The sequence below is a fragment of the Molossus molossus genome, unplaced genomic scaffold, assembly GCF_014108415.1.
Source record: "Molossus molossus isolate mMolMol1 unplaced genomic scaffold, mMolMol1.p scaffold_m16_p_26, whole genome shotgun sequence".
NCBI lineage: Eukaryota > Metazoa > Chordata > Mammalia > Chiroptera > Molossidae > Molossus > Molossus molossus.
This window is the reverse complement of record NW_023425362.1, coordinates 800,329-822,918: the sequence shown is the minus strand read 5'-3', so window position 1 is coordinate 822,918 and position 22,590 is coordinate 800,329. Positions and strand designations below refer to the sequence as shown.

General features: G+C 62.5%; 2 protein-coding genes across 6 annotated transcripts; one reads left to right on the top strand and one right to left on the bottom strand.

Annotated features, from left to right (window-relative positions):
* Positions 1–205: 205 nt before the first annotated feature.
* On the bottom strand, positions 206–9,599 carry ALG12 (ALG12 alpha-1,6-mannosyltransferase). Of its 4 annotated transcripts, XM_036278273.1 has the most exons (10): positions 9,533–9,599; positions 6,164–6,495; positions 5,959–6,091; positions 4,754–4,927; positions 4,126–4,320; positions 3,576–3,679; positions 2,709–2,932; positions 1,137–1,306; positions 973–1,048; positions 206–837 (listed from the first exon to the last, which is right to left on the bottom strand). In XM_036278273.1, exons 2-10 carry the CDS (start codon positions 6,329–6,331, stop codon positions 606–608), a joined length of 1,476 nt encoding a protein of 491 aa, XP_036134166.1. In that variant the 5' UTR covers positions 6,332–6,495; positions 9,533–9,599; the 3' UTR covers positions 206–605. The 4 variants fall into 4 exon arrangements, with proteins under 4 accessions (XP_036134166.1, XP_036134167.1, XP_036134169.1 ...); XM_036278274.1 differs by lacking the exon at positions 9,533–9,599 and having other exon boundaries at positions 6,164–6,578; XM_036278276.1 differs by lacking the exons at positions 6,164–6,495; positions 9,533–9,599 and having other exon boundaries at positions 4,754–5,548; positions 5,959–6,068.
* A 387-nt stretch (positions 9,600–9,986) lies between these two features.
* On the top strand, positions 9,987–17,587 carry CRELD2 (cysteine rich with EGF like domains 2). Of its 2 annotated transcripts, XM_036278284.1 has the most exons (11): positions 9,987–10,121; positions 10,214–10,296; positions 10,655–10,765; positions 11,073–11,164; positions 11,874–12,050; positions 13,197–13,292; positions 14,423–14,506; positions 15,564–15,659; positions 16,077–16,223; positions 16,363–16,383; positions 17,329–17,587. In XM_036278284.1, the coding sequence occupies exons 1-11, from the start codon at positions 9,987–9,989 to the stop codon at positions 17,376–17,378; spliced, it is 1,092 nt and encodes a 363-aa protein (XP_036134177.1). In that variant the 3' UTR covers positions 17,379–17,587. The 2 variants fall into 2 exon arrangements, with proteins under 2 accessions (XP_036134177.1, XP_036134178.1); XM_036278285.1 differs by lacking the exon at positions 16,363–16,383.
* The last annotated feature ends 5,003 nt before the right edge of the window (positions 17,588–22,590 follow it).

Below are 22,590 nucleotides of genomic sequence, written 5' to 3'. Positions count from 1 at the left end.
CAGTTGAGGTTCAATCGCTGGCTCTGGCCAGGGTCATGCAGAAGGCAACCAATCGATGTCTCTCTCACATGGATGTTTTGCTCTCTCTCTCTTCCCCCTCCTCTCTGAAAGGCAATGTAAAAATATTCTCAGTGAGGGTTAAAATAAATAAATACATAAAGACTGCTAATAAGAAAAGATTTAAAAAATTTAATTCTCATTTAATTTGAACATGTGTACGTCTAAAGTTTCCTCTGAAATGGAACTGTGTCCCTGTGACTATGAAGACCCACAGCTCAGGATGCAGGTGGGGACACCATCCAGCAGGTGCAAAGATGCTGCCTCCACAGCTACACAGACACCCATATGATCCCCGAAGGCTGCACTGTTAGGTGCTCTGAGGCCAAGGCAGCAAACGTGTCGTGCCTCCCAATAGCAGCTTCCCGGGGTGGCCGACTGTCCTGCAGCTGTGTCTGGGACCCTCATACTCATGAGCAGTGTACAATGCAAATGTGGGCTCCGTGCCTCAAGCGTCGTGGTGGTTGACTTCCACCAGCCTTCTTGGGCCTGCGTGGGAGGCACGTTGTGGTTCTGTGCTGTTTCCTGTGGGGTGCTGTGCATTCCCCTCAGGAAGGCCTGAGGAGTCTCTCCAGAAGCACCAGCTTCGTCTGCAGGTTGACATTGAAGGGAGGCAGTCTGGTCAGGTTCAGACTCACCCCAGTGGTGCCTGCGACGCTGGCCAGCACCCGGTGCGTGTCCCTATAGAGGGTCAGGTGCCTGGGGGCCGCTTCCATGAGCAGGTGCGTGTAGGCCAGCATGTGCTGCGACCCAGGCTGCACATCCTCCCTCTTCTCATATCTGCAGGAGGATGAGAATGTGTGCACCTTGCTGCAGTCCCACGCCAGCCCTGTCACCCAGGTGTCCCCAGGGTGCCCAAGCACAGCCCCTGGGAAAAGCACCACTACCTGCAGTCACACCATGGCGAGAACCTACCTCCAGGCGCCATTGACCTCCAAGAACCGAGACACGCCTGTCTGTGCAGCAGCCACATCAATGTGCAGGACGACGTCTGTGGGACACCGTGCAGTCAGTTGGAACTGTGGCTGGGCACCTCTGGCCCAAGCTGTGCCCAATCCCCGCATAGCCCGAACACTTACCCGTCTGGGGGGTCACCAGCTCGTGCAGCCTCTGCATAGCCACGCCACCAGGGTAGTTGAAGTGGGACACGTACAGGGCCGTGGCCGAGTAGGCGGCGTTCAGCAGGAGGTGCCCTGTCACGAGGAGGGAGCCTGCTTTATACAGCCAGGACTTCCTGTAGTTGTTCAGTCTGGAAGAAAAGTGGTGCGTTTCCTGTGATGGCAGCAGGGGGAGGAATGTCACTGGGAACACAGACCTGCTGGTCACCTTCGCTGAGTCCTAATAAGTTTACTCACCAAGTAGATACCTAAATTACCAGAGAAGTGGGTAAAAACTACCTTAAATTTTTTTTCTGTGAAATTCTGCCCAAGATGACAATTCCAAGTTGATATTAGATTTTGAAACATCGTGAGTTATGCCTCAGATCAGAGCACAGCCCTGAGGCCAAACCCCACATGCTGTCTGGCTTGTAAGGGGAGCCAACCAGATGATGCAGAGCCAAGGCCACGGCACGGAGCATGAGGTCACCGTGCGGAGCACGAGGCCACGGCGCAGTTCACGAGGCCACAGCATGGAGCACAAGGCCAGGGTGCGAAGCTCGAGGCCACGGCCCGGAGCGTGAGGCCACGGCACGGAGTTGAGGCCATGACACAGAGCTGAGAACACCGTCTTCCTATTTCTTGACAGAGGGTGCTGCCTGTGTCAACCTGGGACCCTTGAACACACTCTGGTCAGGCCCTGCTGAGCCCTTCCTGACTAGTCCCTCACCTATGAGGACTGCAGACCCTGGCATGAATGTCCCCCACCGCCAGTCAAGGCGGCACCCCAAGGGAGGCCTCAGCCCTCAGATGCCTGCCTGAGGAAGCCCCACGACGCCAGAGTTCACCGTGTGTTCCAGCCAAACCTGGCGATGGGAGGTGGCCCCGGACAGCTCTGAGCAGTGACTGCAGAAAGCTGGCCAGTGAAGCCCCGTCTCTACCCTTCGAGACGCAAACCCCTCAAACCTTCACCCTGGGACTGGGGTCGGCGTTCAGGAGCAACACTGCTGTGTCCCCAGAGAGCGCAGCGCTTCCTCCTGCTGCAGACACACAGCTTGTCCCTTTCTCTCTGGTCCCCACCGTCCCACTCTTCCCCCACAGGCCGGACTTCTGGTCCGGGAGGGTGAGTTCGGTGCACCAGCACCCTGCCCCCGCCAAGGGCTTCGCAGAGCTCAGGCTCCTGAGTGCCTAGCTGTGACCCCATGTCTGTTTTCTGTGAACTAGGTACCCCTCCCTCTCGGCCCCCAAGGACGAGCCAGCCTGCCACTCTGAGCAGCCCTTTTTCACGTGACCATCCAGCCTCAGACCCTCCCTGCCTGGCCGCTATCTCCCGTGCTGTTCCCACGGGACTGAGCCCCGAACACAGCACAGCCATGTGCAGACAGGCCTGAGACACGCATCGGGATGAACTGAACACAGACGGACCAAGCAGAGCCGTTGGGCAGAGCATGGCCCATCCTGACCTGGGCTTGGCCCATGGCCATTGCCATGGAGACAGTCGGGGCTGCCCTGATCCCCTTGAGCAGCAGTGAGCCATCTCGTGCCAGCACTCACAGGTAGGCGCAGCCCCGGGCAGCCACGGCGTTGAGCAGGGGAAAGGTGTAGATGATGAAACGCAGCTCCTTGTGCGGGAGCAGCGAGTACAGGGCTACGAAGCCCAGGGCCGGCAGGAGCAGCGCCCAGGCCCTTCTGTCCACGAGGCCCAGAGGCACGAAGAGCAGGCTGCTGCCCAACCCCCGGGGCAGGGCTGAGTAGAAGTACCACAGCAGAGGTGAGGTCTGGGTGGAAGGGTTAAGGAGACCACATGTCAGTGACAGTCACCTGGCCAGTCATCTGGGCTCAAGCCGGGAGACAGGAAAGACATAGCTCTGAAAGGCGTCCCTGTCCAGGGTGCCCGGAACCCTGCCTCAGATCACCACGTGATCCCCTTCACCCGTGCACAGAGGCCGGGACCTGGGCATGAGCACCAGCACTGCGTCTCGTGGATGGTGACCAGGGCTGCACAGGGTTATTCCTTCCCCTGTGAAAACGACTGTCCTGGGTGATGGGTGCCCTGGGGACTCAGAACACTGTTCTTTCTGTGTGTTTCAACATCCCACAGTAACATCAGAAAGCAGAGCATCACAGCACTCAGGGAGAAGCTGGGCTCCAAAAGGTGGTGTTTCCAAAGGGTGGACAGGACACCGGAGCAGGGAGACCCCCACAGGCCCCGCCTCCTGGGGTCTCCAGTGTGCACAGGGCAGAAGGTGCGGTCCTGGTGCTGCAGCCGCCGCCACACCCCAGCTGCACCTCTGGCAGGCTGCCCCTGCAGGTGTGCCGTCAGGTGCCGGGAGCCGGAAGGAAAGCCGCTCCTTGGGTCTGGCCTAAGGAGGCCCAGCAGCCGCACCTGCCCAGCAGCCAGCCCACAGCGCCAAAGGATACTCCCCAGTTGGAGCTTTTGTTCTGGATGGTGTTGTACCAGAGCACAGTTCCTTCCGGCCACACAAGGTAGCACCAGAAGTAGGAGTCCACAGCGACCGTCAGTCCTAACAAAGAGAAACGACTTCCCAGGAAAGGACACAGCACCTGGACACTCAGACCGCGACCCAGGCCGCTGGGTGAACGAAGGGCAGCCCGTGTCCAGGGCACAGGTCTGTGTGCCCATGGAGCTGCCCCGTCGGCCCAGATACCACAAGACACCAGCTTCAGGGGAAGGGGCTGGCATGTTGGGGCCTTGATCCTGGGGAGCATCTTCCTGTGGGGTCCCAGGCCCCAGGCGCAGCAGGAGGAGGGGTGCTGTGGACAGAGGCTGCGCGGCAGGGGAGTGCCTCATGGGGACACCCGGCAGCACGGGGGGACAGCCGCATGCAGACCTTCCAGTGCTGCCCGGGGCTCACGCAATCCTGTTTAATGACAGAATGGCCAACCCTCCCACTTCTCTTCACTGTGAGACACAACCAAGCACTGCCTGTCAGGACAGCACACAACTCACCCAGGCAGAGCAGGCCGGCGGGCACAGCATGGCGCAGGGCCTTGGTCACAGACAGCCGCCGGGTGCACAGCAGCAGCAGCAGCACGAGGCCCAGCAGCAGGCTCAGCTCGGCCCTGAAGACCAGGATGGCCAGCGCTGAGAGCTGGATGAAGCGGGCCCACCTCTGCTGCAGGCAGGCTGTGAGGGCCAGCAGCACTGTGAACACAGCAAGACACAGGCATGTACCTCTCCTGTGAGAGCCACGCAGAACCCCCAGAAGACAGCAAATGCTGCTCAGGACCAGGTCCACCGATGCAGGCTGGGCTCCATCCAGGGCATCCTGCCCCATCGCCCAGCCTGGACCCCAGGGGCTGCGCCCAGCCCCTGCTCCACATCTCCTTGCCCCTGTGCAGCGCCCACCTCAGCCATCCTCCACGCCAGTGCTGCTGAGCTCAGCGTGTCCTGCTGGCTCCGCCCACAGTTCACTGGGAATGGAGCCCTGCTCGCCACCTCTCCCGCTGTGTCCAGCAGAGGGCCCCTCCCCAGGCACGGTGAGGGCCAGGCCACGTCTCTACTGGGTCAGCCCTCAGCCCAGTGAGAGCCATGGGGGTCATCAAGGGGCCAACAGGCATGCCTGTCAGCTCCGTACCTGTAGGCAGGGCCAGCACGTTGGGGAGTGTCCGTGTGCAGTAGAACATCAGATGGAACTGTGTGGCTGTCATCCAGCAGAACATGGTGGCCGCTGTCGCTCCAAAATGCCGTCGCACTTCTTTTTGAAAAGTCCAGAGTCCAAAAATGACACCAAGTCCGAGGACGGCTCTGACTGAACAAGAACAGTGACACTGTGACCAGCAGACAGACGCCCAGGACGAGCGGGTCTCTGGCACTGTGACCAGCAGACAGACGCCCAGGACGAGCGGGTCTCTGACACTGTGACCAGCAGACAGACGCCCAGGACGAGCGGGTCTCTGGCACTGTGACCAGCAGACAAATGCCCAGGACAAGCGGGTCTCTGGCAGTGGTTGGTTAGTGACCAGGGACAGTGGAATGACTCTAAGAGGGGAGTGGTCTTCAGCACTGAAAACAGACGGCATGTAGGGAATGGGTGGCCTGGACCCCAGCGCTTCACTGTGACTGCGAGACCTGGGGCAGGGCAGGGCAGGCAGTGTCCATCCCTCAGTATGACAAGCTGGCACCAGCACCAGAGGCCCCTCACTTGGCCATGACACCTCCAGGGCCACATTTATGAGGGCCCAGTGCTCAGACGGGTCCTCATTCTCCCTTCCAGAGCCCCCAGGGCCCGGGACAGCACCGCCTGTCTAGCTGCCCCGTGTAGCGGTGTCTCCCACGCGGCCCTTCAGCGAGCTCAGCTGCTCGTCCTCAGGAACAGCTGCCACAGCTCATCGCCAGGCCAGACAGACTCGCTGCGAGAACGTGTTTGCGTCTGTTGGGGAAATGTGATTACAGTCTGGGTTTGGACGCGATGAAAACACACTGAAACAGAAAGACGGTGATCACTGGCTGGAAACCAAGGCTGCAGAGCTCTGTGCAGCAGCCCTTCTAAATTGGGCCCAGACAGAAGTCCAGAAGGATCTGCACAGGCAGCCTCTGGGCAGGAAGGTGCAAACACCCTCATCTCAGGCGAGAGAGGTGCTCAGTTCCCTGTCCCTGGTCCTACCCCAGAAAGGGCTGACGTCTGACCTCGACCAGTGCTCTGAACCACCACACTGAGTGGCCGAGGACAGCGCAGGCCCACAGGTGGACACTGCTGAGTGCGGGAGCCTCACGCTGCTGGCTGAGAGCACCAGACCTCATGACAGTTCCGCTGTTCCCATCGGAAGACTCCGTCCTTACCTGTTAGCTGACAATAAAACTTGGACATTCCCAGCAGTGACAGCATACAGACTATAGGGCTGGACACCACCGCAATCACCAGCGGCCCAAGGAACGTCCTGGGGACCACGCCAGGAAACTCCAGGTGGTCATACTGCAGGGGGAGGGCAAGGTCAGCAGAGGCCCTGGGAATCGGGGACGACATGGACATAGGTGTGGTCCTCACCTGCTCCACGTCCAGCCGGTGGTAGAGCAGGTCATGCACGGCCTGCAGGCTGAAGCTCTCTTCCACCTTGGTGTAGGGACAGGTGACCAGGTGGATGGCAGCTATGGCAACCAGCAGACCCAGCAGGCGGCGCTGCCTGCCTGAGCCCGATTGCCTCTTCCCGGCCATTCTGTGCTTCAACTTCACGCACTGTCCGTCATCAACCGCCAGCACCGCCACTCTGGGAGCATTTCACAGGATGAAAACGGAGATCCCCCAATTTTAAAAGTCACGCTTGAGGCAACACCTGGGACATCCAGATGAAGGGTGAGTGGGAATGGTTCTCCCAGCTTCTGTAATTATAAAAACACATTGGAACAGTTTCTACAAAACTCTCGAGAAGCATTCTCACTTTAACCAGCTACCTTACACTAAGCTGGGCGAATATTTCTCCAGGAAGAAAGAACTTGGTTGCAGAACCTGAGTTTAGTCATGTCTGCCTTGAGGGCAGGATGGCCCCTGCTGTGAGGTGGGCACACAGGAGGGGGACACAGGGCACCCAGAGGAGCCCCTGCGCCCTGCACGGTGGGTGGGGCTGTGGGCCCCTGCCCTGCTGCCTTGTCAACTGCCCCTGGGTGCCACCACACTGGTCACAAACGTGAATGCAAGAAGGACGATGTGTCCTTAAAGGGTTCAGACAGATGTGCCGGCAGTGGACTGCCCAGCTACCAACAGGACAGTGAGGGAGACCATGGAAGTGCCCAGTCAGTTCTTGCCTGGAAGACCTAGGTCAGGGGGCGAAAGGGGTTTCTGGCTTGTCTTTCAACAGGTTTGGTGAATCCAGAAGGGCCAGAAGCAGGAGCGCCAGGGTACTGTTTGTTCAAGTTACTCTTTGTTAGAGGGAAGTTTAAGGAGTCTGCCCTCTCCAAGGACAGCCAAGTGGTGGGCCGGTGAGAAGGACCTGGAATCCGGCTGGATCCGGCCAAGGCAGTGGTGAGGTAGAAGGGGAAGAGGCTTCTCATAATCAGAATCACCAAAACGATACCCAACACCCCTTGGAAGTAACCTGCTTTTCCCTTCCAAACAAAACCCCCGATGGAAAGCTAAAGGGTGGGATTTTTTTGGTTTATTTTTGTCCCCCTCCCCACTGTAGCCTCAGCAAGAATGGACCCTGGTCATTGTATGAGGTGCTCAACCATGCCGGATGGAAGATGCCTGTGAGTACCCCGCTGCCAGGTTCACATCCTGTGGGCAGGACGCCTGGGCAGACTCACTGCTGTATCAGTAAAGCCCTGGCCGCCGTGGCTCAGGGCTGGGCATGGTCCTGTGCACTGAAAGGTTGCCAGTTTGAGTCCCAGTTGGGAGCCATTGATGTTTCGCTCTCACATCCGTTTCCCTCTCCCTCTCCCTTCCTCTCTAAAAATCAATAAAAACATATTTAAAAAAACAAAACCCTCTTAAGTGTGGATATCATCACACCAATTTATGTTTTTAACAAAAATACACAAATACTTTAATTCCAGTAAAGCCAAGACCACAGAACATCTACGTCCTACTGTTCCTCTGTTGTTGCTGTTGGGGGGGGGGGGGGTGGCTAAAGAAATAGGAAGCATCTGTACTTCCAAATTGCGGAAGCAGCTGCATAAGGCAAGAACCCGCCATAGCCCACGGTCCCGGTTGGCTAAGAACAGGCCTGTCCCTGCAGACCCCGCTCCATGCTTCTGCCCAGAGGATGTTCCCCTGCAGGAAAACCCACTGTTATCTGCTGGGGGTGAATGCCTATGAGCAAAACTGGGCCCCCCAGGCCGAGGGGCTTCTCATCGACATGAGAGTGTGACCAGGGCAGAAGCCAACTGCCAAGCAGCTCTTGTGGAAACAAGTCTCGACCAGATGCTCAGGACCCACAGTCAACCCACCACTGGGGCTCGGGAGGGTGAGTGACATTTGTCAGCACTTGTCCACCCTGCTGGCAGCTGTGCAGCCACACGTTAAAATCAGCCACGACGCCAAAAAATGTGGCTTATAGAACCCTGGGGTGTCAGACCAGGGATAAGCTCCAAGGCCTCCTGTTCCCTCCATGAGGCATCCGTGGCCTCCACTGAAACTGGTCAGATCAGCCGTTCAAAGAAGTCAGCTCCGGCTGCAGACACAAACCACCCGCCAACACCAGAGAAAACTCTGTATCGTTTGTACGTCTTCCTTCCGGCAGGCATGTCCTCCTGGAATTCGGGTAACGCTCACCTTAGCTCTCCTCACTGAGCCCCCGCCTGCAGGGCTCCTCACCTGGGGCACCTGGGGCAATGCAGATTCCAGGGCCAGTCAAGACACTGACCAGGCCCCAGGTGAGGGACCCGCCCCCAGGTGAGGGACCCGCCCCCAGGTGAGGAGCCCGCCCCCAGGTGAGGAGCCCGCCCCCAGGTGAGGAGCCCGGACCCAGGTGAGGAGCCCGGACCCAGATGAGGAGACGCCCCCAGGTGAGGAGCCAGGCCCCAGGTGAGGAGCCCGGACCCAGGTGAGGAGCCCGGACCCAGATGAGGAGACGCCCCCAGGTGAGGAGCCCGGACCCAGGTGAGGGGCACGCCCCCAGGTGAGGAGCACGCCTCCAGGTGAGGAGCCCGGCCCCAGGTGAGGAGCACGCCTCCAGGTGAGGAGCCCGCCCCCAGGTGAGGAGCACGCCTCCAGGTGAGGAGCACGCCCCCAGGTGAGGAGCACGCCTCCAGGTGAGGAGCACGCCCCCAGGTGAGGAGCACGCCTCCAGGTGAGGGGCACGGCCCCAGGTGAGGAGCCAGTCCCCAGGTGAGGAGCACGCCCCCAGGTGAGGAGCACGCCCCCAGGTGAGGAGCACGCCTCCAGGTGAGGAGCACGCCCCCAGGTGAGGAGCACGCCTCCAGGTGAGGGGCACGGCCCCAGGTGAGGAGCCAGTCCCCAGGTGAGGAGCCCGCCCCCAGGTGAGGGGCACGGCCCCAGGTGAGGAGCCCGGCCCCAGGTGAGGAGCACGCCTCCAGGTGAGGGGCACGGCCCCAGGTGAGGAGCCCGGACCCAGGTGAGGAGCCCGGCCCCAGGTGAGGAGCCCGGCCCCAGGTGAGGGGTACGCCCCCAGGTGAGGGGCACGGCCCCAGGTGAGGAGCCCGCCCCCAGGTGAGGAGCCCGGCCCCAGGTGAGGAGCCCGGCCCCAGGTGAGGGGTACGCCCCCAGGTGAGGGGCACGGCCCCAGGTGAGGAGCCCGCCCCCAGGTGAGGAGCCCGCCCCCAGGTGAGGGGCCCGGCGGCCGTCCCAGCGAACACGCACGGCAAGGCCGGAGGAGAGCTGCGGAAACTCTGGCTCGGGAACCCCGCCTCGAGAACCCCGCCGCCCACCCCGAGAGCCCCGGCCGCGGCAGCGTTCGCTGACCTGGCTCGCAGCGGCGCCGGGACCCGAAGAGCGGCCGCCTGGCTGCCCCCGGTCGGAAGAGGAGCGGCGGAAGTCGAGAGCGGAGGTGAAGCCGTTGCCTGAACCTAACGTGGCCGCCAGAGCCTAGCCGCCGTCGCGCAGGCGCCCCACTCGCCCGGAGTAAAGATGGCCGCCGCGGCAGCGCATGCGCCCCTCTTCCCGCCCCCTCCCGGCTGGACGCTGACCCGGGGCCTTCCCATTGGTTACTTCTCGTGGCGAGCCCTAATTGGGCCACATGGGCACGGGGCGGATTCCCCCGACCAATAGCGGTGCGAGGGAAGGCGGGGGGCGGGGCCTCGCGCGGGACAGTCAAGTAGCCCCGGGAACTGCCGGCACCGCTGAGCCGGTGGGCGGCGGGACGCCGGAGCGCTCGGCCGCCCCTTCCCGACCTCGGCCAGTGCCCGCTCGGCCCGCCATGCGCCCGCCGGCCCCGGCCGCGCTGGGGCTGCTGCTGCTGGGGCTGCTGCTGCCGCTGCCGCCGCCGGGCGAGGCCGCCAAGAAGCCGGCGTCCTGCAAGCGCTGCCGGGAGCTGGTGGACAAGTTCAAGCAGGTGGGCGGCCCCGCGGGGCCCGGAGCCGGGGGCGCGGGAGCCGAGCTGGGGCGGCAGGACCCGGGTCACCCCGCGCCCACCTCTGCCCGCAGGGAATGGCGGACACGGCCAAGAAGAACTTCGGCGGGGGCAACACGGCGTGGGAGGAGAAGTCGCTGTCCAAGTACGAGTCCAGGTGGGTGCGCTGGGGACGCGGGGGGCCCTGGGCGCGCCGTCTGCTCCCGGCCTGGGCCGACCCGCGGGCCCCTAACCGGCCTTTGGCTTCCCGTGCGCACCACAGACGCGCGGGCCTCCCAGGGGTGCGGGCTGGGTCGGGGCCCCGCCCTCCCGCGCCCCCTGTGGGGGGCTGCGTCCCCCTGTCGGGGCTGCGTCCCCTCGGGACCCCACCGCCCTCACCCTGAGGACAGAGGCCTCCCGGCTCCCCACGCGCCCTGGAGTGCAGTCCTCTGCGCAGCACCCAGCCCCCAGCCCCCCGGCTGTGTTTGCTGAGCCCGCGGCGCTGCAGGCGCTGACCCCGTGCTGGCTCCTTGCAGTGAGGTCCGCCTCCTGGAGATCGTGGAGAGCCTGTGCGACAGCAGCGACTTCGAGTGCAACCGCCTGGTGGAGGAGCACGAGGAGCAGCTGGAGGCCTGGTGGCTGCGGCTGTGAGTGTCCAGCCCTCCGGGTGGCCGGAACCCCGCGGTGCTTTGCCGTGAATGCGTAAACCTGAGATACTTTCGGGCCTAGAGAAGTGGCAAAGCGGTACAGAGAGTGTTCCGCCTGCCTGTCTTCTCTCCGTTACCCTCTTTGAGGACCTTAGTGCAGCGAGGACGTGAGCCAGGAGAGTGTGTTCACACCTGGCGGTCCCTTCTCAGGTGTCAGGGCACCTGGAGCATCTGTTACAGGAAACTGTGTCGTTGCTTTGAAGAAACCTGTTGTGTGAGGCTTAACGAACGCTTTTTAAATCCTTAGGAAGAAGGAGTACCCTGACTTATTTGAATGGTTTTGTGTGAAAACGCTGGAAGTTTGCTGTTCTCCCGGAACGTATGGGCCAGACTGCCGTGGTACGTTTTCTCAGGGAGCTCCTGAGTTAGCCCGAAATGATTCCCAATGGGCAGAAGCACAGGAGGGAACCTGGCTGGCTGCCCCCATAGGATCTGGGGCTCCACCTCCTCCAAGCCCAGCACAGGGGTCCTTCTAACCCACCTGCCGGTGCTGCCGGAGGCCAGGTGGCAGCGCCCGTGGCGGCAGCGCCCGTGGCCCCAGCGCCGCTCTGCTCACAGCAAAGACCCGCTTGTGAGAGGCTGGGGCCAGTGGCGTCTGCCGGGCTGCGCATGTCGCGTTCAGCCTCGTGGTGAGTCAGGGCTACGGCACGGCTCACTGTTGGGCATTGCCACGGTCACGCATGTGGTCAGCTGACGTGGCGTAGTTTTCAAGGTAAGACCCCCACTGGCTGGAGCTGCCTCCTGCCTGCCAGCCTTGCTTTCCTGGTGAGTGGGGCAGGTCTCGCCCCCTCTGCAGTTCCCACACCCTGGGTGGCGCATCCTCATCCCAGGCTTCAGGGAGGCTGCCAGATGCCCTCGCTGAGCTTGTGGGCTCCCGTGTTCCTCAGAGGGTGCTGCTAGTTGTAGGGGTAAAGCCGGGTTTGGGTTTTAGCAAAGATCCAGAAAGCTATCTTGATTGTACATCAAGTGAGTGAAGTGGCCTTTTCTCTGTGTGAGCCGCGCCATGGCTGCCTCCTGGTGCACGCCGACACGGTCTGTGTCCCCACAGAATGCCAGGGCGGGTCTGAGAGGCCCTGCAGTGGAAACGGCCGCTGTAGCGGAGACGGCACCCGAGAGGGCGACGGGTCCTGCCAGTGCCACCTGGGGTACCGTGGGACCCTGTGCACCGACTGCATGGACGGCTACTTCAGCTCGCCGGGGACTGAGATGCACGTTGTGTGCACAGGTACCACGCAGCGCCTGTCCGTGTGGGGCAGAGCCCTGCAGAGGTGGGGATGGGGGCACCTGTCAGTCTCCTACCCTAGGGTTTCAGGGATGTGTGAAGGGAAGAGACAAGACCAGTGCACCTCAATGGTTGCACTTCCTGTCCCTAAGCAGCCCCAGGGGAGAGGCGTGTCCCTTTTCTCCTGACCTTCTGGAGACGGCCTCAGGGTTGGCAGTTCTATGACATCCTTTCTCGCGAGCTCTCCTGCTGTGCTGCTGGCCCTCACGCCATTGTGGTTACCCCGGTGTTGGGTGAGGTGGGTCTTCCTACCTGGTCTTCAGAGGCTATTACCTGGGTCCCCTCAGTGTGAGTCTTACGCAGGCAGACCCTCTCAGCTGTGCCCATCCAGGCGATGTGGGCACACACCCTGTGACGCACCAGCCCCGGGCGAGCACCTAGGGCGCCACACGGACTGGCAGCTCTGGGGTGGTTATAAATTCACGGCTGGCGTCATGAGTGGTGGCCTTGGCAACACATTTTCTCACTGGAGAGCTCTGACATGCAGGAAGCTACAGGCTGTTCTGCCTCTGTCCTGGCTCCTCACATGGTCACGTGTAGCTGCTCCCCGATCCCCAGACCCTTTCCCGGGACATGGGTGTGGAGTAGGTCACACCACCAGCTTACAGAAAGCTCCCTGGCCAGCTTCGATGAGAATTTGTCACTAATAATGGGCATCGAAAGCCCCGTGTAACGTTGTGAGTCACACAAGTGTGTTTTTCTGTCTTTAAATGAATCTTGCTTTCCTGAGGTTTTTTGCTTGTTTTTAAGGTTTTTTTTTAACTTTATTGATTTTAGAGAGAGAGGAAGGGAGAAGAGAGAGAGAGACACATCGATGAGAGAGAACATCAACTGGCCGCCTTCTGCATGCCCCGCCTTGGGGTTGGGCCCACTACCTGGGCATGTATGTGCCCTGACCAGAAATCAAACCGGTGACCTCTTGGTGTATGGGTCAATGCTCAATCACTGAGCCACACCAGTTGGGCTGATTTTGGTTTTTATTTTCGCCCCACTGAACATAAGTTCCTCTCTTCTGAAATGAGCTTTGCATCGTGTTCATACCGAGAGTGGGATTCCTGAGTATTGACGGCCGTCCCCTCTGCCTTCCAGCTTGCGACGAGTCCTGTAAGATGTGCACGGGCCCAACCAACAGAGACTGCACCGAGTGCGAAGTGGGCTGGGTCCAGGAGGGCGGCGCCTGTGTGGGTGAGGCTGCTGGCCCCGCCCAACCTCCTTCCGCCCCCTTTTCCACCCTGTCCTCCACTGCCCATGGGGCCTGCACACTTCCTTCCCCTGGGGCCAGGTCCCTTCGACACTCAGCCCCATTGGAGACTGGTGGGGAAGGTGACTGGTCTTCCATGTTACGTTGTAACGGTCCGGCGTGGAGACCTAAGTTTACACATCTGCGTCTTGCCCGAGAGCTGTTGCAGAGGCGTGTTCAGCTCTCAGGACCCTCTGGTTTCCTTTGACCCTCTGCAGCCTGCTCTCGGCTGGGAAGGGGGCTCCTTCACCAGTTGTCCTTGCTGTCAGTGACCCAGGTTTCATAAGAGACATATGTGGGGGCCAGCTAGTGTTCTGGTGCAGACTGGGGGGGGCGTCGTCTCTGACGAGTGGGGATGCAGAGCAGTGGCACAGGCAGGGTGCAGGCAGGTCCTGGGGTCACCGACCTCCCTGTGACCTGGATTGCCACACTGGTCCATCTGTGTGGCTGCGGAGGAGGCCCTGCCCGCCTGACGCACCCTTGCCCTGGCTCTGCTTGCCACGTGGCCTTGAGGCCTTGAGCACAGCTCTGGTCTGTCCCCGCCCACCCGGCCTGCTGGCCACCGCCTGCTGCAGTGTGTCCTTTGCTCTGACTCCGGTCTTCCTGGATGCGCAGGCGCACAACCCAGCCCTGCAGCCTCGAAGCCCTGACCCCACGGACCTGCAGGCGGGCCGGAGGGGCTGCAAGTGGAGCAGCTGCCCTCCCTGCACCACGGCTTTGGTGGCATTGTGACTGACCCCACCCTCGGACCTACGTGGCCTTAGGCCGCTCGGCTGTGTGCCCTATGTCCACTGGCGGGAGTGCAACCCCCGGCCCAGTCCAGACGCAGGGCTCGTGTGAGGCTATGCGGAAGCAGGTGCTCACGCACTGGCCGCTCACAGCCACCCTGCCTCATGGTACCACGGGCCCATGTCCACACCCCAGCAAGAGGCCTCTGAGGATGACCATCAGAGTGTGTCCACACGGCGGTCACTCTCTCCTCCAGGCTAGCCCTGGCCGCGGGTCGTGTCGAGTGGCCAGCTCTGGTCCTGAAGGTGGCTGGGCCTGCTGCTCACAGCTGTGTCTTGTGTTGCAGACGTGGACGAGTGTGCAGCAGAGACGGCTCCCTGCAGCGCCCAGCAGTACTGCAAGAACGCCAACGGCACCTTCCAGTGCGAAGGTGCGGGTCCGGCCCCTCCCCGCAGCCCTTGGGGTCTCAGCCTCGTGTCCTTCCCGCTCTGAAAGCCCAGTGGCAGCCTGGGCGGCAGTGTTTGCCGCAGGGACTCGGGACGCTGGAGTGCGTTGCAGAGACGCTAGGAAACCACCACGTCCACGGAGGGGCCTGCACGTAGGACGGACTCCCCGAGACTTCCTCCTGCGCCTCTGGGGACGCGGGGCCTCGGCTCTGACCCCTTTGTGCACCACCTCCTTCTGTTTCGTGGTCACGGTTTCGGGGCGGGCTGCTGTCTCCCTCGTTTTCCCCAGCAGTCCACAGTGCTGGGCTGAGACAGACCCGTCCCCACAGTGTGAGCTGCAGATGCCCTGTGGGTAGAGCGCTCCCGTTCCTCACTGCTGCTTCTAACCTCACTGAGGACATTTTCCACTCACCTTTAGGCCGATCAGGAGGGAGGGTGAGAGAGAGAAACATCCACATGAGGGACACAGGAGTGGCTGGCTCCTGCGCGACCCCGACCAGGGCCGGGGCAAACCACAACCGAGGCACGTGCCCTTGGCCGGAATCAGACTCGGTCTGTGGGCCAATGCTCTGACCGCTGAGACAAACCAGCCAGGGCTCTTCACTGCTTTTTTGGATTAGTTTCCAAACTGCACGGTCAGGACTGCAGGTTCCAGGGCCCTGGCGTCCAGAACAGGTGTGCCCACGTGAGGCTGCCTGTCCGGGCCTGGGCCACACGTGCTTGTCCTGGCGGAGACGCTGTCCTTGCTGAGCCCCCGGCAGCGAGCGGGCGGTGTCACCGAGCTGGGGGTGGGGGGTGAGAACAGCTGTCTACGCAGTTCCCACGAGGTTGGCGTCCATGCTGGACCGCAGCTCTAGGGGCCTGTCGTGGCATAAATACCAGTCATCTGTCCTTTGCTGCAGGGCAGAGGGGGGTTCAGAGCGCCCTGCTGGCACCCTGGCTCGTGGGCATCAGGCCCCTCGTGCCCGTGCTGTGGTTTCACACCCATGCTGCTGCTGGGGAGCGGGTGTGCCGTGTCACAGTCTGTCCTCTTGCTTCTAGAATGTGACCCTGCCTGTGTGGGCTGCACGGGGAAGGGCCCGGGACAGTGCAAGGAGTGCATCCCTGGCTACACGAAGGAGAGCGGCCAGTGTGCAGGTCGGTGCGCTGTGATGGGCTGAGCTGGGACCTTCCAGGGGCCACGATGTGGACGCCCATGAGCTGATGGGGGAACCCCTCAGGCTCCTGCTCTTCCTGCAGACCCCGCTTCCCAAGGTTCCCAAGTTCCTGGGGGTCATGAGCTGCAGAAGCACTGGGGGGGGGGGCAGCTGCCCTCAGGTGTGTAATGCTCAGGTCCCCCCGCCCAGGCCCAGAGCCCTGTGATTGGATGTTGGGCCTCGTGGGGGCCCAGCTGGAGCCCACCTGGAGGAAGGCAGCGCGGGGGAGACTTGGGTTAAACTCTCCTCTCGCTCCCGTCTAGTTGACGTTCTGAGTGAGCCTCGTGCTTTGCGGGGGAGCCTCCTCGCCGGAGGCTGTCTGCTGGGCGCAGTGGTCACTCGGGTCTTGGGCTTCCAGACGTGGACGAGTGCTCCCTCCCGGAGCGAGTGTGCCTGAGGAAGGACGAGAACTGCTACAACACCCCTGGCAGCTACGTCTGCGTGTGTCCCGAGGGCTTCGAGGAGACTGAAGACGCGTGTGTGCAGATGCAGCCCGCGGGGGACGGTGAGCGGTGCGGGGTCTCCCAGCCTGCCGGCCACCCTCTGCGTGGGGGCATGTGCGGGAGGCAGCTAACTGATGTGTCTCTCTCACACGTCAATGTTTCTCTCTCTCTGACCCCTCCCTCCTTCCCTCTCTCTAAAAGTCAATGGAAAAAAATCCTTGGGTGAGGAGTAACAAAAACACAAACAGAATCAGCCCTGGGTGGTGACAGCAGGGCTCCTGGAAGACGAGGGTGACTCGAGGAAGGGGCACAAAGGTGGGGTCACTGGGACTCAGTCACCAGGTGCAGCAGAGGGGACCAGTGTGGCGGGAGGCAGAGCTGAGCGGACATCCACAGACTGTCAGCATGAGTCTCCTGGGCGGGGGCACGGCACCCAGGCCGCCCCTCCTGCAGCAGAAACTGCTGCCCCCCCCCCCCCCCCCCGTTCCTGGAGACGGGAAGTCAGAGGGCTCCGCAGGGCTGCGTTCCCTCTGAGGCCTGCGGGGAGGGCCGCTCCTGCTGGCTGGTGTTCCTCGGCTCCCAGCTGTGTCCCAGGGGTTGGACCTCAACATCTTTTGGGGGACAGCTGTTTCTGTGACAATCTCAGAAGCCCTAGAAGGACACGGACAGTGTGAAAGAAGCAGTGTTGGGAAAGACACTGGTGAAGTTTCCAGAACGAATAGGGCGACGAGGCTCCAGGACTCCGCACCCTGAGCCGTGCAGGGAACCAGTCCACGTGCACTGTGGCCGTGGCCGTGGGCTTCCGGGACACAGACACCCGAGGTCTGCAGAGCTCGAGGGCACCTCGCTGCCCCTGGTTTGCCCCCCACTTTTCCTCCATTTGCTGCGGTGGCGGCTCCCCGCCCCAGCCCCCCTTTGCTCAAGCTCTTGTCTCATCCAGGTTGCGTTCAGGGGCACCTCACCAGCTCCTGACCTCTGGCTTCCGCACCTGGAGCAGCGCGGTGGCCCCCGAGTACAGTCTGGTCCATGTTTGCTCGGACACCCCCCGCCGGGAGGCTTGGGGCCACCGTGTCTGGAGAAAAGATGGCACAGGCCCCCAGTAAAGACTTTGTGGCCACACCCTCGGTTTTTGTATAGTTTTTTACCAAATGATCTGTTTCCTGACAGCTGTCCCAGAGGAGAACCTGACACAGCCGCCCTCCCGTGAAGACTTGTAAGGTGTCCCAGCCGGAGCCACACCTGCCCTAAGTTATTTAGACTGACCCCTGGCGGCACAGCCTGTGCGAGCCCCTACCCCGGCCACAGGGAGAAGCTGCCTTCAAGATGGTTGACACGCTCAGCCCTTCAAAAGCTGCATTTTTGGTTCTTAAGCAGATTTGTATATTTTGATACTGTTCTTTATAATAAAATGAACCACTGAAGGTAGCCGAGAACGCCTGTGGGTCTGTGTCACTGAAGTGTGGGCACTTGGAGCCGCAGTTTGCCGTCAGCTGCGCCCGCCCTGCTGGAGCAGTGAGACACTGGGCCACCGAGCCCTTAGGGCCACCGAGGCCTCAGGGCCACCGAGCCCTTAGGGACACACCGAGGCAGTGCGGCCCGGCTGTCCTGGGGGCCTGTTCCCACCTCCCCTGGCACCCACCTTCCTGGGCACCCACCTCAGGCCTGCAAGCTCAATCAAAATCCACCTGGAGGTGGTTTCAGGGCTCGATCTGTGGGCCCCCCTGGAGTGAGTTGTTGAGGGACCCTCAGGCGGGGCAGCCCTCTTGGGGGTGAGCTAAGGAAAAGCGCCCGTTGTAAACCCAGGGCCAGCTCCTCGGCTGGAAACAGCCGGGCAGGCCGTGGCATTGCGAGGCTGTGGCCTGCAGGGAGACCCACAGACACCTCCCCCAGTTCTCACAGGTCAAGGGGGCAGCAGACCACTCCTCTGCTTTGGCCCGGGGCCCAGGCGCACCCCACCTGGCAGCCCTGCCTCTGGCTCTCCCCAACCTCTGCGCTCAGCTCTGCGTCCGTGGGCAGTGGGGACGAGGAGCTTCCAGTCCCAGCCAGTGGTCCCCGAATTCCTAGGGGCACATGGAGCCCAGCTGGTTCAGCAGGGACGCAGCACCGGCAGGGGATGCTGCCGTCCAGTCCAGACCTCCTGGGCGCCACCCTGGGGGCGTTCACAGTAGCTAAGCTGACACACAGGCACCTCTGAGTCGGGACACCATGGTGCAGGCCGAGGGCAGTGGCTGGGTCGGCCCACGGGCACAGCAGGGTGTTGGGAGAGGTCGTCACCAGAGGGGGCTGGCCAAGGGTGTGGAGGGGAGTAGGGGTCAGGGCTGTGGGTCCCTGATGGACCTGGGGGTGGGGAGCCTTGTGGGCGGGGCGGGGGTTGGAGGAGGGCAAGCCAGCGAGAGAGCCGGGGGGGGGGGGGCAGGCCAGAGGGTGTCAGGTGCTGTTGGAGGTGCTGACGGGTGGGTGAGGGAGGCCCTGGCCAGAGTCCCTTGGGGGAGGAAGGTTGGTACAGGTGACTCCTGTGGGGACAGAAGCTGCACCTGCGCCAGTGACTAGGACAGGTAGGGACAGGCAGGTGGTCCAGGGCCCACTCCCAGAGGAAGGCCAGGCCAAGGAAGACAGTTTCTGATCGGCCTGGGTCCCACCCCCGGGACGCAGAACTGACCCCTTCCAGCTGGGACCCAGAGAATCTCAGGTCCTTGCGGAAAGCCACAGGGCTGGATGTGGCCGCTAGGTGGCACTGTCACCCCATACATGGCTGGGTCACCCAGGAGCCACCCCCTCCCATCCGGCATGGGGGGGGTACAGGCGTCCCCTCCCCACCACAAGTGCCATTGGTAGGTGACCTGAGGAACTGGGCCTGTGTCCCTGCAGCTGGCGCCGCCCCCCGCTGGCCCACAGTGTCTGAGGGCCCTCTACAGGCCCCAAACCAGCCCTCTGCTGTGCTGCCGCCCACCTAGACCACCTCCGTGGACCCTGTGGGGCCTGGGGAGGGACAAGGCCAGGCTCTGCTCTGGGGCCCCCACTTGGGGCCCCCACTGCTCCTCCCCCACCCAGCAGAGGGAGAGTCTGGTTGAGCTGGTTCCCAAGCGTGGGAACTTCTGCTGTCCCTAACGCGAGGCATCCCAGGACTGGCACCTCTTGCTCCCTCCCTCGCTCCCTCCACTAGGGTCTCTGCTCAGCTGTCCCCCCTCATAGAACTGCCCTAGACCCCTCCCCAAGTCACACCCCTCTGATGCCTCTCGAACTTGGCAGGCAATGCGGCTCCTTGGACGGACCTGGGCCTCAGCCTTCTCATCTGGACAGAGGGTGCTCCCAACTGAGGGACACCACCACCTGCTGGGAGGGGGTGGGGTGAGCAGTGGTGTGACTGGGCAAGAAGGGCAGGCTCTACTCCTGAAGGGCCTTGCCAGGCAGGGGTGACGGGCACAGGCAGGGCCCCTGGGACCACCGTGGCTGAGGGTCCACAGGCTACAGTGAAGGGGTGTGGGTTCTGCGGGGTTCAGTGTTGGGCCCTTGTGTAGGGTCTGGCCCTGCCTGGAGAGGGTGACGTGGGGGAATCCCCACCTCTGGCAGCCGCCGCATCTGGCCTTGCGGCCTCCTCTCCAGCCCAGGGGTGGGGGTGGGGTGCAGTGTGTGTACCAGAGTGGGGACCACACTACCAAGAATCCACTCTGTGACTCCTGGGCCAGAGGGATGGGTGTGGCCAGCAGGTGGCGCTGTGGGACCTCCAGAGCAGCCCCTCTGCCTGAACTCTGAGCCCCAGCCAAGGCACCCCCGGCGGGAGTCAGGGCGCCTGCTCTGCTGGGCCTGAAGGTCAGGCCCCAGGGCTGCTCCCACCCACCCACAGGTCCTGGACCCGGGAGTGGTGCTTTGGGGACACAGCACCCCAAGGAGGTCCTGGGAGGGCTTCCATCCACACAGGCTCGGCCATCCACCTGGCCTGCAGCTGGCCGTCACATGTCCAGTCAGGCTAGAAGCTGCTGGAAGTGTGGTGTGTGCGTGCCCGTGGTCACTGCCCAGCCCTGCCCCGGCTTTCTGTGCAGTGGGCCCTGGCCTGCTGCATCGTCCGGTGGGATCCGTGTCATAGTCAAACGTCTCTGAGCCGGCACTTTCCACAGGCGGCCCGGGGATACTGGCCAGGGTCTGGGGACATCTGTCACGACTGGGTGAGTGGGTGCTACGGGCTCAAGGGTAGGACCAGGGATGCTGTGCAGTCGTCTCCAGGGCCCAGGACAACCCGCCAGGCCTCAGCACAGCGGAGGGATGGCGGGCGGGGAGGGGCTAACAGACTTGCCGTCCCCTCTCCGGCCTTCCTTCCCGGTGGGGCTGGAGAAGGCACCCATCTGTGGCCTGGGACACCATGGCTGGCTACAACCCGGGTGACTTCTGCAGCATCCACGGTCATCCTGGACCCCCCACATGGTCAGACTGGTGGGCAAGTGGCTATGACTGGACAGGTATTTTGCATCCTCAGGTCTGTTGTCCCAGTACTACCACCCAGGATGTCACCGCGCTGTGGGCTTCCTCTCAGTTGGGGCCTTGGCAGAGGCCCCCTGGACTTGCCGGTGCTGATGGCCAAGGCGGCGATGTCCGCCCTCAAGGGTGTCTGCTCCATTCGTCCATTCTGGGCCCAGATAAACGACCACTGGTCAGGGACAAACCTGGCCGGAGTTCCCTGTTCCCTGGGAGCCCCCCACTCACAGGGAGCCACAGGGAACCCCGGAAACCCTGTGTCGGCAGCCCTCGGTGTTTGGGCTCTCCCCTCCCATGTCATTTGCAGGTCTTGGTGCCGACTTGCCTGGTGGTGAGACTCGGCCCCCTGGGGACCCAGCCCCACTTGCTGTAGGCCTGGAAACGGGGTGACGGGTCACAACCGTTCACTGGGGCCTCCTGGTCACACATCCTTGATCTCCTCCTCCGAGCCTCTCCAGGGAACACTGTGTTCTGCTGCTCACAGCCCGGCTGCCTCAGGCCCTTGGCCCCGCTCGAACCTCGCTGCTCTGGAGAGCTGTGTCCACCGGGCCCTGCCGGCCAGGTGCCATCGCTCCGGCACTGTCAGACGGCCCCTCCCTGTCATCGGGCCCGTGGGAGCCTCCGCCAACCCTCTCAACGGCATGAGGGCCTCTCCCAGCACTTCCTGGTCCTCCAGCCCCTCGCCCATCTGCCATGCTGTTGTGACATCCTGCCTTCTTCACCGGCCTCCGTGCTTCTAGCGGCCTCCCAGTGCCGTGACCCGGCAAAGGCCCCCTGCCTGCCCTGACATGCTGCTGGGTCCTGAGGTCCCTTGGGGGCACAGTCCCTTGGTCTCGGGCCAGCACGTCCCTCCCGGACAGATCTCCATTTAGTCCCGGAGGGAGATGGGCAAAGTACTGTTGTCTTCAGGTGGGGCCTGGGCCACTGCGTGGGCCACAGGCCACGGGGTTAGCGTCACCCCCTGCGTGGACATTCCCTCCAGCCAGCGCCCCGGCTGGGACACCAAGCCTCCTGGTCTCTCCCCCAACCCATTATCCTTCCCCAGAGCAGCAGGGGACAAAAGCAGCCCCCTATGACATCATCATCCTGTACCCCGGACCCTGCTCAACTAGTGCAGCCCCTTCCCGTTCTCCACAGTGACAGCAGACGACTGGACTGCCCACTGGGCAGAGTGGTCTCTGTCTCCACCTTCACTACCAGGGCTGCCCTGGCCTGTCCTGTCCTGTCGGTTCCCAGAGGGGTTCTCAGCTGACCCCCAGGGAGCACAAAGGGGGTAACAGTTCAGAGATATCCGAGCTGACGAGGGGCTGGATTCCCTGCAGGCCAAAGGTGAGGTACCAGCAGTCAGACAGGTCCTGTTCCTCTTCTCACACCCTACATCTGTCCACCTCCCCACCTACATGGTCAGCACCCCCCTCCCCCACTGCGAGGCATGCCCACCCATTCCCAGTCACACAGTTGGGTGCTCTCTCACCACCCCACTCCTGCCCCCCAGCAGCCTTCAACCAAAGCCTGTGCCTTCCCCACCCCACCTCACTGGCTCCCCAGGTCCCAGCCGCCCCTCTGTGGGTGGTCCCCTCCCTGGCCCCTCATTTCCCACTGCCCAGACTCTGCAGACTGGCTCCTGGGGGCCCTCCTCAGCTCACACATGCTCCCCTCCAGCCTTCGGACTCCCAGCAGGTCTGCTCTGGTCCCTCCCACAATGCCCCCCTCCCACCTCTGCTGCTGCTCATGGTTGATCCCTGGAGGCAGGCTGGCCTGGGGGCGGGGGGCAGGGGGCTCCAACTCTCCACTGGACAGGGTGCCAGTAAGAGGGTAATTAGGGTCAGGGCCTGGCTTTGCTGGTGACCTTTACTGCACAGCCAGCCTCCTGGTGCCAGTTGGGGGCATGTCAAGGACTACGGGGGGGGGGGGGCACAAAAGCCCTCGGTCTGTCCTGGAGGCAGCGATGGGGGCAGA